Raw genomic sequence first — 15,712 nt, 5'->3', positions numbered from 1 at the left:
TGTCTTTTTACACTTAGTTGTAGCACAGATGCTATGCAATGTATACAGTGACAATATACAAATTTGTGTATCAAAGGGAATCTGTTGCTCATTCAACAGATTTGCAGGTTTAAATCCAGTCTGCAGACATCCATTTTTGCTGCAATACAGGAAATTCTACAAGGTTTACAAACTTTTAAACAGCACTATAGCTGAGTTCAGAATCATTCATTTTTGTCTGATGACAGGTCTTCCTTAAAGATGATGGTTCACCATTAACCTCCCATGTGTCAATAATGGGTTGGACAGTTCTTAACCACATTTTATAGGTTAAGTTTCCTTTTTCTTCAAGAAACTTGAGTGAACATTGTGTCTTCATTTTTACTGCTATGATTCTAATCATTTTGTTACCCAGTTACCTGTACAGACTATGCATGCACTAATTTTTCTGAAATGATTTTTGCACCTGCAGATGTCGTAATGAGTCACAGTGGACCTGACAGTGATTTTAGGAATGGCTAACCCGTGGGATACACACTATGGCTTAGGATGGGTATGTGAGAATAGAGACTCTGTTTGGAAAGGCAAATGGCTAAAGTGATGTGACTTTATCCCAACAGGTGGATTTACCAAATGCTAGCAAGAGCCAGAATGTTTGGGCCGCTTTTGGCTGTCACTTCTGAAACACTCGCTCTATGTTGCAATTGGTAAGTCCCACTGGAATATTAAGAAAAAAAGGCTTTAGGTATATATAAGTCAGAGAAAAGGGTCATTTTTTCAAGTTTCTGTAATTTTAGATATGTATAGAAAGTTTCTTTCTTAAAAATGGATAATTTTGGTCTGTTATGCTGGCAAATATAACACGGTTATGTTACGAAAACACTGCTCACAGGTAGCAGTTGTTGAGGCTGTGGTCATTACAATGCTCAGCCTTTTTGTTCCTCTGATGTTCTGATGAAAATAATGCGTCATTCGTCATTCTTAGAATGACACTCACATGCGTCATTTACTGACATCCATATCTAGTATGTGTTACCTCTAGTTTTTGTGGCATAACACACAGTGTTTGGTCTTTAAAACTGCAGCCACTACTACTTATTATTGCAGCGCAAAAAGCTGTGTTCAGACTTTGTGTAGAAAATAATGTTTGTGAAAGAAACACCATAAACACTTAGTAAGAGCCTAAAATGTTTTACTCAATAAGGTTCTTGATGTGTAGTTCTAAGGGGCATGTGGTCTGTTGGTACAGCTGCAGCCTCAGCCTCTAAAAGCAGTATTATTGACAGGCATGAAGACTCTTTCAGGGTTTAAAGTGAGCAGCAGTTAACTAACAAGAGGACTGTAGATGTTATCTAACCCTCCTTCCTGCATCACACATTATGATTCTTGATAAAAGCATGTTAGTAAATGTTAGTAATGGATTCATGTCTGTTTATGACTACAGGATATCATTGTATTATTGTATTTGGCCAGCTAGTGCATTATTTTTGTCTCTTTATGTGAGTAACACAGGACATGTTTTGTTGATGCTTTACAGTGATAAAAACACATAGAACAGGAAGTGTGTGACTTATAACCCTGTAACACTTGTAGCCATAGTGATCTTATAATGCTCCACAGAGCAAATCAATAAGAAGCAAAGTATTAGAGGCCAAATAAAAACATCAGACTACTTTTCCACAGAATGTTGAGTAGGATGAATGATTTTTACTTCAACAGGTTGTTCTTCTCTTTTTTGTTGTATAAGTACAAGTTACAGCTCCTGGTGTTGGATTGTACATCTCTGACGAACATTCTGGAGGCTGCTTTAACATCAACACGTTTTCTCTTTAGCTGAACCTCACCAGTATTTCTGTCATGCTGGACCATGATGTCCATCAGACAGACTTCCAGCAGCTGCTGTACCACTGGAGCTGCTGGAGCTCAATGTCTCATTGTTTTTCATTGTTTTAAATTATGAGTTCATATAGACGAATGTTGCTGTAGCATAACTTTTATGGAGTATTTATTCAATTTGGGTTTAATCCACTGTTGTCAGGGTTGGCCCAATGTCACTCAGCTGCTGTTCAAGTACTTGGCTCATTATGTAAGCTGTGTTTTGTGACACTGGCCTGTTTAGGCTGGTTGACTTGTTTTTTTGTTTGTCTGTTTTTGCTCTGATTTTCTTTGTGAATCTTCAATGATGATAAAAAAAAATCTAATATTTCAGTACTTGTAAGAAAAGAGACAGAACTGGTATACAAATGGCAAGCAGTCTCAGTCTCAATACAAATATTCACTGATCTCACTTGATGATTTCTGCATTGACAAATGTAACCCACAGTAGAGGCAAATGGATATAATGTTGATATAGAGCTCTATCACATCCCGTTTATTACAAGAAATCCATGGCTGTGCTAATTTACATTTTTAAAAAAAATACCTCAAAACAGCTTGAGAAGTGCTGTAGAACAGTCCTTATTGACACAGATGCAGAAGCATTGGTACAGTTACCGTCACAAAGAGGTTTGTGGAGTATCCTGCTCTGAACACAGAATGCTGGTGACCATAGTGACACAACAGTATACACATGATCCTCAGAGTGTGGTCAGATGGAAAAGATATATTCCACACTTAGACTTTAGACATCATTTATTCAGCTGTATATGGCATGTGACAACATGCACTGCATTCAAGAAAAACTTGTAAAATGGCTAAAGTTGAAAGTGTAATGTGATGTAAATGTAACGTGGCCCTACATCCCACAGTTTTTGCGATATGACATTATCTACAAAGGTTATTATTATTTTTAATCACTTAGGTGAGGCACTATTTTACACATTTAAGAGAGAGTAAGCATGGATTTTAAAAATATTCATGAACAGTAAGCAGAACACTAGTTTCTGAGGGGGTTCAGAACCAGCTGTACAGGAGGAGCGTCTCACTCAGGGTTCATCTGGGTGTGAAAGACACAACAGCATAAGCAGCATGCTCCTCCTCTCTGGGCTGATGCGGTTGGACGGTGGAGTAGACAGGATCAGTCTGCTTCTTAAAGAAGTGGACACTGCTGTAGTGAAGGTCCTCCTGCTGTGGCTGTTGAGCTGATATGTTTTCATACACAGCAGCAGGGTTTAACTAAAGAGGAAGGAAGAACATGAAGTGAGTTTACACTGTTGGACACTTGTTGACTCCGAGTGGTGTTTAAGTAGTGACTGCTCTGAATTTTACTGCCTGAACAGGAGTCATAGAACAAATTTCACACTGTGCTTCTGTGTCAGTGCAGCTGAAGGGAAGCAGGGGAACAGAGGAAGATGTCCTCCAGCAGGATTTCTAAACGTCTCAATGTTTTTGTATTTACGGTCATTTGAAGCTGAAAGTATGACTGTACAGCAGGAACCTTTACATTTCTGGGCTTTACCTGCTCTGTTCCATCTGCTGCATCACTTGAAGGAGGCTGAGCTGAAGTCCTCCTCTTTCTGCTGAGTGAACACAATCAGGGATGACAGTGAACATCAACATGTGACTCAGATCATGTTATTGATCTACAATAGAGTGTTGCTCACCGGATCCAAAGGAAGATGACTAGAGGTGTCATGACCAGGAGGCCCATGCAGACTCCTGCAGCAGCAGCAGCAGCAGCAGCTGGAGTTCCTGTGAGACTTCGGACAGTGAGAGTCTCCTCACTGGAGCTGAGGCTTGTTTTGCTGCTTCTGACTGAACAGTAGTATCTTCCTGCATGCTGGCTGCTGACTGGATCTAGAAGCAGGTGTTTGTTTTGGCTGTGTGACAGGTTCAGAGGTCGACTGTTGAAGTACCAGATGTAGGCTGTGTCAGTCAGAGGACAGCTGGTGCTGCAGGTCAGTCTGACTGTCTGTCCCTCTGTCACCACTGCAGGATGCAGCTGCACTCTGACACCTGAAACATGGTGAGAGTCAGTCAGTGTCTCTTTCTTACTGCTGCAGTGCAAACAGGCTTTGTGTTGATGTTCATGTTATGAAGTGCATCCAAAGAGAAACAAACTAAGGCTGTGATCAGTTGGTCATTTTTGGTCCCATTGTTTAGTCAAAGCAGGACAAAGACACTGTGGTAACATCAGCACTGTTACAAGTTATTTAATGCTCTGAGTTACCTGTGACGACCAAAGTGACTCCAGGAAAATGAGACAGTTTCCTTGTTCTTCCATGTTTCTGAATTGTGAGTGAATATTCTGCTGAGTCAGCCTCTGTCAGGTTCTTGATTGTCAGGTTGTGTTGATTTCTCATGTTGTCATGATACTCCACACGACCTGCATCCTCAGTCCCCTGCTCAGCCTCGTCCTGCCTATCTCGCATTTTTGTTCTATTCCATGATTTTGACAGTGGTCGGTGTGGATATGAGTATTGACTAGTGATGTTGACTGAGGAGCCTTGCAGAGCACAGATTCTCCGCCTGACATAGTTCACACTCCAGCAGCTCCTATCCACACCTGAAATACAGAAAACACTAACAGTATTTTACTGTTCACTTCAACAGAACATGATGAACACATACAGTTTACATATGTTCACAAATATGTAGTCATACAGTTATGACTTTAGTTTGTTTTACTTTGATATTTAGTTTATACTATAACAGAATGTTAAGCTCTTAGTGACACCTAGTGGTCAAAAGTTTTATCCCAGATTCATTTAAAGTCCCGCTAATAATCCACTAATTGTATTTGTATGCAGTATAATGCCTCATTATTCAGACCATCATATTTCTTAACAGCCCTCTGTGTGTGTTCATGTGTCATTCTGTAAGTCAGAGCATTGATTGGTTCATACTCACAGACTTCAGGAGACTGCAGATGTTCGAGGCCTTTTACAGCACAGGAGAAACTGTCAGCGTATATGTAAACTGAATACTGACGGTCTTGTGTGTCTGACTTTTTATTGTGGTACCACCATGTAAAGACAGTTTGACTGTCAGTCATTGGACAGCTGGTGCTACAGGTCAGTTGAACTGACTGATATGTAGGAATCCTTTGAACCTGTACTTCTGTTGGAAGATGATACATACATTTAACTTAGGTTATAATTAACAAGTCAGTATATAAAGAAATATCTGACTAAAATGTCAAAACACATATGTCATGATCAATGATAAAAACAAACTAACTAACCTGTGGGATGTGTGATGGAGCAGGACTCATTCACTGATGTCTGGGTATAAGAACACATCCTCCCTCCAGCATAGGTCACAGTGAAGCAGGTCTCTGTGACAGAATCTGAATCAGTACAAAGAAGAGGTTCAGTATTGGTGTATTAATCAGAGCATTTGTAACATGAGGAGGAGACGTCCCTGGTTACTCACCCACTGAGACTTCAGGGGCTCTGAGGTCCTCGTAGCCTTTGATAGCACAGGAGTATCTGACTGCTTCCTCACTGCTGACCAGCTCTTGGTACCAGGGAGACCAGTCCTCATAGAGGAACTCTCTGTTCTTGTACCAGATGTAGGCTGCAGGCTTTTCAGTCAGAGGACAGCTGGTGCTGCACATCAGTGTTACTGTCTGTCCCTCAGTGGTGGGAAACACCTTTACCTGCAGGTCTGAGGAAGTGCTGTTTACTTTTAAAATTTCACGTGTCGTATATACTGATTTTTATTATTTATTTATCAACAGCCACTCTACCTGAAACAATGAGCTTAAATGCTGTCTCCCGGCAGAGCCATGGCTTGTCATCTTCACAGCAGTAGTAGTTAGCATCAGTTTCTCTCAGATCATTGATGGTCAGAGTGTGTGAGTGTTCAGACATGTTGTATGTTAGATGAGTAATGGTGGATAACTCCCTCCAAACAAAACCTTTTTTCCGAGTGTACCATTTCATGCTGTCTGTGGGATGTTGAGCTGAGCAGGACAGATCCACTGAAGAACCCTTTAAAGCACAGATTGTTCTTTCTTCTCCATTCATCCCTTCAACAGAAGCTTTTGTTAGCAAAAATCTGAACATTATTGCATTTACAGAATGGTTGTTTTGTTCATATGTCTATTCTTTAAAACAACTGTCACTTATGTTTGTGCTATAGTGAATTCACAGTATTTTTTAATTTGACTAATACATATCAAGAAAGCATATGTTATAACATTAGGTTGAATAATACAAGAAGATATATTCCACAAGTCATACCTGACATGTACAGAATGAATCCCATAATCACACACCCAGCTTTGGCTTGTAAAATAGTTGTTGTCATCCTCAAATTGTGTTGTTGCTGTGTTTGGGTACAAATTCTTTTAGGAGTTCGAGTTAAAGCAGCTCCCTGGTAACTAACAGCAGGCTGAGAAGGACCGTTGGTCAGAAGTAGTGAGATAAGAGTCTGCACGCAGCTCTGTGATATCAAACTTCCTTCCTTCACAGATTAGGATTCTTAGTACAAGGAAATTTAAGTGAAGAATTTGTGCTCTTCTGCGTCTACAAAGATGTTATAGTATTTTTTTTATCTGTTCATTTATCTGTTCATCAAACTGTTGATGAAGGCAGAAAGCTCAGGAAGCAACACAATCGGTAGGAAATGTGAACTAAGATAAACATAACACCTAAAGAAATGGTAAGTATTTTAATGAGAATTTAAAGTGGGTAATAAATGAACAAAGGTTTTTACCTCATGTCATTCTTTGTTGCAGTGACATGGAAACAAAAATGAGTTTCAGAATAAAAATGGAATGATGGAAAATTACATTACAGGAAATTCCTCAAGACAAGTCAGAATGAGGCTCAGTAGTGTGGGCATGTTGCTGATGAGGCGGTGGATGTTGTCCTGAGGGATCTCCTCCCAGACCTGGATTAAAGCATCAGTCAACTCCTGGACAGTCTGTGGTGCAACATGGTGTTGGTGGATGGAACGAGACATGATGTCCCTGATGTGCTGGATTGGATTCAGGTCTGGGGAACGGGCAGCCCAGTCCATAGCATCAATGCCTTCATCATGCAGGAACTGCTGACACACTTCAGCCACATGAGGCCTAGCATGGTCATCATCAGAAGGAACCCAGGGCCCACTGCACCAGCATATGGTCTCACAATGGGTCTGAGGATCTCATCCTGGTACCTAATGGCAGTCAGGGCAGTCTGGCTAGCACATGGAGGGCTGTGCCTCCAAAGGAATGCCTCCCCACACCATTACTGACCCACCACCAAACCGGTCCTGCTGGAGGATGTTACAGGCAGCACAACATTCTCCACAGCATCTCCAGACTCTGCCACCTTTGTCACATGTGCTCAGTGTGAACCTGCTCTCATCCGTGAAGAGCACAGGGCGCCAATTGTGAATCTGCCAATCTTGGTGTTCTCTGGCAAATGCTAATCGTCCTGCACGTTGTTGGGCTGTAAGCACAAGCCCCACTTGTGGATGTCAGGCCCTCATACCACCCTCATGGAGTCTGTTTCTGACAGTTTGAGCAGAGACATGCATATTAGTGGCCTGCTGCAGGTCATGTTGCAGGGCTCTGGCAGTGCTCCTCCTGTTCCTCCTTACACAAAGGAGGAGGTAGTGATCCTGCTGCTGGGTTGTTCTCCATGTATCTCCTCCATGCTCTGGACACTGTGCAGACACAGCAAACCTTCTTGCCACAGCTCTCATTGATGTGCCATCCTGGATGAGCTGCACTACCTGAGCAACTTGTGTGGGTTGTCGACACCGCCTCATGCTACCTCTAGGGCTGAGAGCACTGACAAAATGCAAAAGTGATCAAACATCAGGCAGAAAGGATGAGAGCAGAGAAATGGTCTGTGGTCAGCACCTGGAGAACCTCTCCTTTATAGGGCTGTCTTGATAACTGCCTCATTTCCACCTGTTGTCTGTTCCATTTGCACAACAGCAGCTGAAACTGATTCACAATCAGTGTTGATCCTAACTGGACAGGCTGATTTCACAGAAGTGTGACTGACTTGGAGTTACATTGTGTTCTTTAAGTGTTCCCTTTATTTTTTGAACAGTGAATTTAATGGCTGTCATATAGTTATACAAACTAATTTAAACATGGATGCAATCAAGTTTCATGACTGAAACCTAGCAGAGGCAGAAAGTTTGCTATTTGTATTTTACTACATTGTCTCCTGTAAACTTACAAACACCAAAAGAAACCATGGGGATAATATAGTGTTAACCATTACACACAGTATTACACATTTCTATTCAAATATTGAATATAATCATATTCAAATTAATTCAATTCAGTTTATTTGTGTAGTGTCTTGGTTTTTGTTTTTAGTAACCCAGAACCTGAGTGATAGTGGCAAGGAAAAACTGCACCTTAACAGAAAGAAACCTTGAGCTGCACCCATCTCATAAGTGGGAACTGGCCTGTCAAAAAAGGAGAGGAGGATGTAGATAGGAGAATATGGGGAACAGAAAGAGAGAAGGAGGGAAACAAACATGCATATCTAATACATTACAGAGGACAGTTGCAGGTTATTGTTAATAGCAGAACAACTGTAATAATTTGTCTTATTTGTACTGTTAGTGAAGTCTAATAGTTAGCTCTTGTAGGAGAGTATTAGATGACAGAGCTTGGCCTCCAAGGCCCTTTAAAGTCAGGAGAAGAATATATGTTATAACCTGTGGAGTAAAATATTGATTGTTTGTCTATAGTTTGCAAATATGTCCGAGTTAAGATAGGCTTTTTTTAAGTAAAGGTCTGATTACAGCTCTGGTATCCTGTTGCTAAAGATAAACTGATCTGGTTTAATATGGAAGAAGACAAAGGTTCAGCTGTAGAAATCAAATACTAGGAGAAAATGTGAGCCACTGTGCATATAACTAATCTTTTAGAAGCAATATATTAACAACAGAATTAATCAATTGCAAATTTTCAGCAGCCTAATTTAAAAATTAAAGACAGTTATGTGAATTTCACTATAACTAACAATGCTCATGCAGAGAATGGAGACTACACATTAAAGTGTGTAACATATGGAGCTTAAACTCAGACCAAACAACACGTGTGAGTTGGCTCATATTAGATGTACTGTATTCGCAGCACCTCTCTCCTTTTGCGCTCTAGCAGTTGATGGTTTTTCCTATAGAGGGCGCCATTAACTTGTAAAACCAGTGGGGACTGCCAGTTTCCTTTTCTAAGTTGTATGATCTTATTGTGACTTATTGTGCCCATTTTATCATTCTCCTCTCATTTTAAACTGAAATGAAGAGATTCGACAAATAATGTGAGAAACTGCTCGGTACACGCTGTGTGTGTGTGTGTGTGTGTGTGTGCGTGTGTGCGTGTGTGTGTGTGTGTGTGTGTGCGTGGGCACACTCCAAGTGTGCCTGAATTTGGACTGTTTGTGGTTAAGAATAGCTGTCAAGTCACTATATTGTCTCTACTCATGTGACATAATGTATATTCTTGTTATGTATGTTTTATAATTTTTGGACCAAATCCATCAAGGCTGCTGTGATATGTCACATATTGTCACATGCGAAATAATTGAAAAGTATCAGATAGATCAATAATGTAAATAATCATTTCTTTTTTGTCATCATCATGAAGCTTGAACCTGTAACAGCCATTAGGGGGCAGCAGAAACGATCTGAAAAGACATCATCTTTATACATGAGTGTTTTTACATCCAGGACAGGCCAATATTATCAGTTATTTAGACTTGATGATCATTTTAGTTGTGTTTTCGATTTATGCTGACTTCTGGGGGAAACTCTGCTAAATGTTCCATCATGGTCCCCTGTCTGGTATGTCTTCATCACTCATTTGACGAGGAGCAGGTTGTGAAGTATTACTCTACAGCTACTTCAGTGACAACTGAAAATTTGACTATGAGAGTGGAACTAGAGGAACAAAGGTGTGGCTCAGACAGCTAACCTATTAGCTGAAACTCATCATCATGGCATTGTAGATCATATACTTTTATCATTAAGCACACTCATAGACAAGTGTAGGTTTTTACCGAGGTGAATAAGTTAATAGCTGACTTTTCAAGCTTGGTGCCAAAAACAACCAGACACATTAATTAGACAAACAAAGAGTTACTGTTGGTTAATGCCAGAGCAAAGCCTCATCAGCTCTTATCGTCTCTACAGTCTGCCCTCCATTACTTTCAGCTCCTCCTGCTCAGACATGTTGAGCACTTGTGTCTTTCTTATCCAGGACTTTTAATGACTGCTTCACAGCAATATGGAAGCTAATAATGAATGCTGATGAAAAGGAGAGCAGAGCCAGTCTACTTCATGTCTCAACACAAATAAAAATCTCTGTCTTACCGCCATCACCTGCCGGCGAGTTGGCAAGCAGGTAAAAACAACGCTGTATAATTAACATACACAAGTATGCTTGAGTTTTCTTCGTTGTGCCAAAAATGAAGTTTGGCAATGGATTATGATTTTTTTACATAACAGTGTGGTTTATATCTAATTTAAAAGCCATTAGTTGCTGGATCACAGCTGTTACATTGACTGTGAATACACACATTTGTGTAAGTGACAGATGGGCATCTTGATAGATAGACTTTCACTGTTGTAGCAGGGAGGTATAGGCAGTGTACAGCATGATATACATAAATAAAGGATAAAAGATATTATTAAAAATGAAATTACCCTAACTAATATTATCAGTAATATTAATTGTCAGTGTCAGTCCAGTGTCATATGTCACATGCAGATGAGGAGTTTCACAGTCTTATGGCTTGCATGTTATGGCTTTTATTCTGCTTTATATGCATGTTATATGAAATGTCTCCATCTTTCTGCCCCTCGAGTTCAATGTTCACTCTCTGTTTTGTTCTCAGCCAAGTCCTGAAAGTCTGCCCCTTACAGTTAATCCCATGGGGCCTTATTTTTGGAAAAGTATGAGGCGAGAATCACAGCCTTTTGGTTCTGTAATTCATATAATATTCAAATAGCATGGTTGTGGTTTTGTTTGACAACTATACAAATTTTGTTTTCTGAAATGAAGTTCCATGATAGTCTACCACATGGATGGGAGTTTGCCTTCTTATAACTGTCCTGTTATCTGCCTGCCATTGGTTTTTGCTAATAACAGCTGAAGCCATAAATGATGTCTATGAACACTGCAGCCTTCAAAACCAAAACAGTAAGCGGGAAGAGTCTAACATACTAGAGCTTAATACTAAAAAGAAAAAGTGCATATTTTTTATTTAGTGTCTTTGATTACATGTAGTCATGTGACCCATGATAAATATGAAATAAAGTGAACTGCTTTAAGTGGCTTTGAGAGGTTCACATGTCGATAGGTTCATATTTTTATTTATTAAATTCTAAATTTTCAAAATGGAACAGAGACACCTTCATGAATAAACAACAGCAAGTCAAAAATACACCACACAAACATATTTCTGTGTACATTTTTTTTTTACTCACACTCACACAGGAACACTCAACCTCTGTGTTCCACTCTGTCTTTCCTGCTGCTCATTACAATCACACAAAGCGACTGTGTCAGCGTCCTGATTTGGAGTTAATACGACGCTTCCTCCTTCATCTGGAAGCTAGTGTGGCCTTTCGGAGCAATGCCATGATGTCACCTCACTGCGTGTGTGTGTCTGTGTGTGTTTCTCACATGTGAACACACAGACACAAGGCAAAACACAACCTCTGCTACTTCCCTCCATTACCCCCTCTTTAGACAGCATAGCATTGTTTCAGAGCCAAAATTACCACATCAGCAGCCCTCCTAATACACCCCACATCCTTCGCTCTCAACCCGGCGACAATGAGAGAGAAATCCTTCTTTTGGAAAAGGAGAGAGGGGGATTTCTTCTCTCTCCAGTTCCCAGCGTGGTAATAACTGGCGTGAGAGCTTTACTAATTGGCCTCTTAATCTTTTCAAACGAACAAAATGGAGTATCAGAAAGGGTGAGAGAGGTTGAAAATGAGAATGATATGGAGAGAGAGAGAGAGTGTGTGTGCAGATTAGAAACTGTAGAAATCTGCACAAATGTGTTACTTTGGGTACCCTGCATGCATGTACATGTGTGAATGTGTATGGTATGTGTGTGGTCTGTTGACTGTGTTGTTCATTTGTACAATAAGTGTGTAGAAATATGAGCACGAGTGTTTGTTGCACCCTTATATGCATGTGTTCCTAGTTGCACCACTGTGTGTTTCAGTGTGTGTGGTCAGGAGTGGGGGTTTCATCAACTCTTCCTGATGATTCATCAATGGAAAAGACAATTAACTCCCTCACTGCCTCCCAATTATTTCCACAGAGGAGATTAAAGTCTCCCAACTGAAACGAAGCGATGAACAATTGAAGGAGTACAAACATTCGATTCAAATGTTCCACTGGTCAAACAATCCAGAGGTGCCTGTTTTCACACTCTGCACTCATAGCTCCCAAACAGCTGTCAGCTGGGACAACCTTGTCAATTCAAACCCAGCTTAAACCTCCCAGCTGTGTCCATCAGAGTTATGTTGATCATCGCGTTATCAGAAAAATCAATTGGCCAGCACCAGAAGTTTAGGTGATAGAATTGGAGGAAGAGGAAAAGGGAAGAGGTGTCAACCTTCTGCTGCAGCTGGTTGGAAACAGGCTGGCTTAGGACAAACATTGTCATATCCATTCAAATTAATAAGCCAATCATTTCTCCTAAATAACTCTTGTAGATAGTCATCGTGTTTATCCTAAAATGGTGCAAACATTACCCTGTCCTCACTTCTTTTACATCCTAAAAGATACACCATGACACAGTTCCTGCTAACATGAGAGGCCATTTTTGTGAATGCAAACCTTTTTCTTTCCCGCCCCCATAAACACATGGATATGCAGGCAGAGAAGTACGCAACCATGTTCCAAATTTAACCCTTGTGCACACTACCCTTTCGTGTTTTCTCGTTTTAAAAAGAAAAGAATGTGGACTGGATTTTTTTTAACCTTTATTACAGTCTTGGTCATGTCAAACATTAGTAACAACATTGACTTTAATGCATAGGGTCATTAAGCTGTTAACTGTAAAAATCACAAATTTTACCTCCTAGCAACAGGACAAACCACCAACAATCAAGAATGCATGATTATGTAGTGCCATGGCTGTGCAGTCAAAAAATGTGGCTATAATGGAAGTCTATGGGACAAAAATGTCCACGAACAACACATAAGGGAGAAAAACTGAAAATCCAGTGCTGTGCAAAAACTAATAATGCATTAAAGTCAATGTTGTTACTGATGTTTGACTTGACCAAGACTGTTATAAAGGTTAAAAAAAATCCAGTCCACATTCACCTTTTCTATTAAAAATGAGCCATTTTTTGTGTTTTTGTTTTCCAATTTTCAGCACCACCCCTTATGAAATTAGTGATTAAAGGGTTAAAATCATGGGGGGAAATTATTTTTTTCACTACTTTTGAAGAACTGAAGTTAATTAAAAGGTCTATGCAAAAACATATGAAAAAAATATTTATCTGATATATTTTTAAAACCGTTAATAAAGTTAATAGGACGTTTTTGTCCTGAACAACACGAAAGGGGGCAACATTTGCCCACAGTGTATTATTGACCTATGAAAAATTTTCAAATCATATTAACACAATTTATGTAAAATTAAGCTTATTCAGCAAAAATGATTCAATTTGCTCCCATATTGACAAAGTTATGTCAAAAACAGAATAATTACTCTCAGAGGACAAAAATGTCCCGAACAGTGCATAAGGGTTAAAAAAAAATCAAACTCATGTCATGTTTTCCTACTGAAGACATGATAAAATTCAGAATTATGAATGAAATTCCTGTGTTTAACCAGCTCTTTCACCCATATGTACCTCCTGATGTGTACTGATGTATACTGATACTCATATGCAGGCATATAGGAAATAATAGGACAATAATGTATATCATGATGCACAATAACTATAATAATAGTGATAATAATAACTATTAATGTCAAACAATGCTGGCTTCCATGTGAAGGTCTGGAACTTCTGTTGTGTAGACAGACAAATATTGACGGTCTGTCGTAGTGTCATCTGTGTACTGATCCTAACTTATATCATACTTACATGTTTACTAAAGTTTGCAATTTGAAGATTTTTCCTTTCACTCCTTAGATATCTCGAGATGGATGTTTGCTGTAAGCGGATGTGGATGTCAGGTAGAGACAACGATAAAGATCTAGAGGAATAACGTCAGAACAAATCTTTTCTTGTGTGTAATCTGTACATCAGGGAGGTGATGTCATTACAGACAGGAGCACCATAGTGTCTTCTTTGAACCTGTGGGTCACAAAGGCTTACACAGAGATCACAGAGAAGAGAAAAAACATTCAGCTGCTTTTAATCACGCAGATATAATACATAGAAAGTCACTTTATTTCTTCTTTGTACGTGATATTCCCTGAAAATACTCTTTCATTGTGAATTCATGGTTCAGAGGTGGCATGCTTGTGGTGGTAATCAGGTGACCAACGAGCAGGAAACCAAACGATGGAAACTATAGTTGTCATGCACATCAAACGGCTTGAAGAGTAAGAGGACTGGAACAAACAGTGAGGAGAAAGAACTGTGTGTAAAGAGGGATGAAAACAAAATGAAGATTCCTCGTTCTGATTCCAGCTCTATAGACCACACAAGCTGTTACTCAAAATACATTTTATTGCAGCTTCTGTTTATTCCAAACAAACTGATGTCACTGCTGCATTATCAAAGCAACATTCCCCAACAAATTCTCAGAGGTGGTTAGGTGGTTTTCAGCAGTTACTTTACTAATATTCAGCCACTCTTCAAAACCCTTTAAGGAGTCTGTTCTGCTCTGATCATTACTGTAGTGCATCCTGGCTCAAACAGCGTGGGGAGTAAACCACCACTATCCAAGGTTTTGAGTGTCATTGACGTGCTGCCCGGCTTTGGTTTGGATTCCTCAGCGTGTGAAAGCAGGTTTTTGTCTTTACCACTGAAATATACAGATAAGGATTACAGATGTTAGCCACAGTACAGGAAGTACTCAGCAAGATCAGTGTTTTGTCCCAAGGCTCTGATAAGTAAGTGGAGACATGTCTGTCCCATAGTAGAAACATTCCTGTTCAGGTCACATATTGTTTTTTTTTGTGCTGCCTTGTGTAATTTAGTCTCCATGAATGTGTGTGTCATTAAGAAGATTTTACTGATGTTTGATGATAGAAACAATTCTTTAATGAACTTCAATGAAAAACATCTGCAACCCACCATTTTGCAAATTCATGCAATTATTTTAGTGGCGCTCCAGATCCATATTTAATGTTTAAATATTTATTTATTTAATAATATATTAAATCTGAAAACAGTGAAGCATTTGTTGCAGTCTTTGATTGTCTTTGTTAAATCAGATTCAGATTGGTGGGAGGTCCAGCACTTACTGTATGCCCCCTTCCAGTTAAAGTGGCTCTCTGTCTTCATGAGTTCACACAGCACAACGGCTCTGTGTGTTCACTTTCCCAAACAGACCTAAATAAAGCTTTCTCTCAGAGCCCGGTGGCCTGCGATGAACAGACGGGTGGATGGGGTGGGTGCTGCTGGTGGAGGGTGACATTACACATACTGTAGGTAAATGCCGGCATGTTTGAGATGGTAATCCAGGATAAGTCTCCAGTTGGCTGATGACCAAACATTCATGCGTGGCACAATGGGTTTTGGCAGGTGTCCAGCAGCAGACTTACTCTGGCTTTAACAGTGAAATCCATTCGGACTTTTTTATTTTTTGGAAAGAGCTTTAATAATTACTGTCAGAGACAATATGAGGGAGAGATGTGTATAGAGGGTTTTTTTTGTTTTGTTTTGTGTTTTTTTTCCTCATGTG

The 15,712-nt window shown here is 39.8% G+C and overlaps 1 protein-coding gene across 1 annotated transcript; it reads right to left on the bottom strand.

Moving 5' to 3' along the window:
* Nucleotides 1-2,649: 2,649 nt before the first annotated feature.
* Nucleotides 2,650-6,229, bottom strand: LOC114453197 (B-cell receptor CD22-like). Its single transcript, XM_028433000.1, has 8 exons — nt 6,105-6,229; nt 5,609-5,890; nt 5,293-5,526; nt 5,102-5,206; nt 4,088-4,423; nt 3,522-3,873; nt 3,377-3,434; nt 2,650-3,093 (listed from the first exon to the last, which is right to left on the bottom strand). Exons 1-8 carry the CDS (start codon nt 6,169-6,171, stop codon nt 2,911-2,913), a joined length of 1,617 nt encoding a protein of 538 aa, XP_028288801.1. The 5' UTR covers nt 6,172-6,229; the 3' UTR covers nt 2,650-2,910.
* Between the last annotated feature and the right edge of the window lie 9,483 nt (nt 6,230-15,712).

The sequence above is a fragment of the Parambassis ranga genome, chromosome 1 (assembly GCF_900634625.1).
Source record: "Parambassis ranga chromosome 1, fParRan2.1, whole genome shotgun sequence".
Classification (NCBI taxonomy): domain Eukaryota; kingdom Metazoa; phylum Chordata; class Actinopteri; family Ambassidae; genus Parambassis; species Parambassis ranga.
This window is presented reverse-complemented; position numbering and strand designations above follow the sequence as displayed.

What these genes read in the sequence shown, in the direction of transcription:
- LOC114453197 (XM_028433000.1), bottom strand. Translation starts at nt 6,171, where the DNA reads ATGACAACAACTATTTTACAAGCCAAAGCTGGGTGTGTGATTATGGGA. An exon ending in ATTTAAGCTCATTGTTTCAG is followed by an intron (nt 5,527 to 5,608) that starts GTAGAGTGGCTG and finishes GCACTTCCTCAG; the next exon opens with ACCTGCAGGTAAAGGTGTTT. An exon ending in CAGCAGATGGAACAGAGCAG is followed by an intron (nt 3,094 to 3,376) that starts GTAAAGCCCAGA and finishes CTTCCTCTTTAG; the next exon opens with TTAAACCCTGCTGCTGTGTA.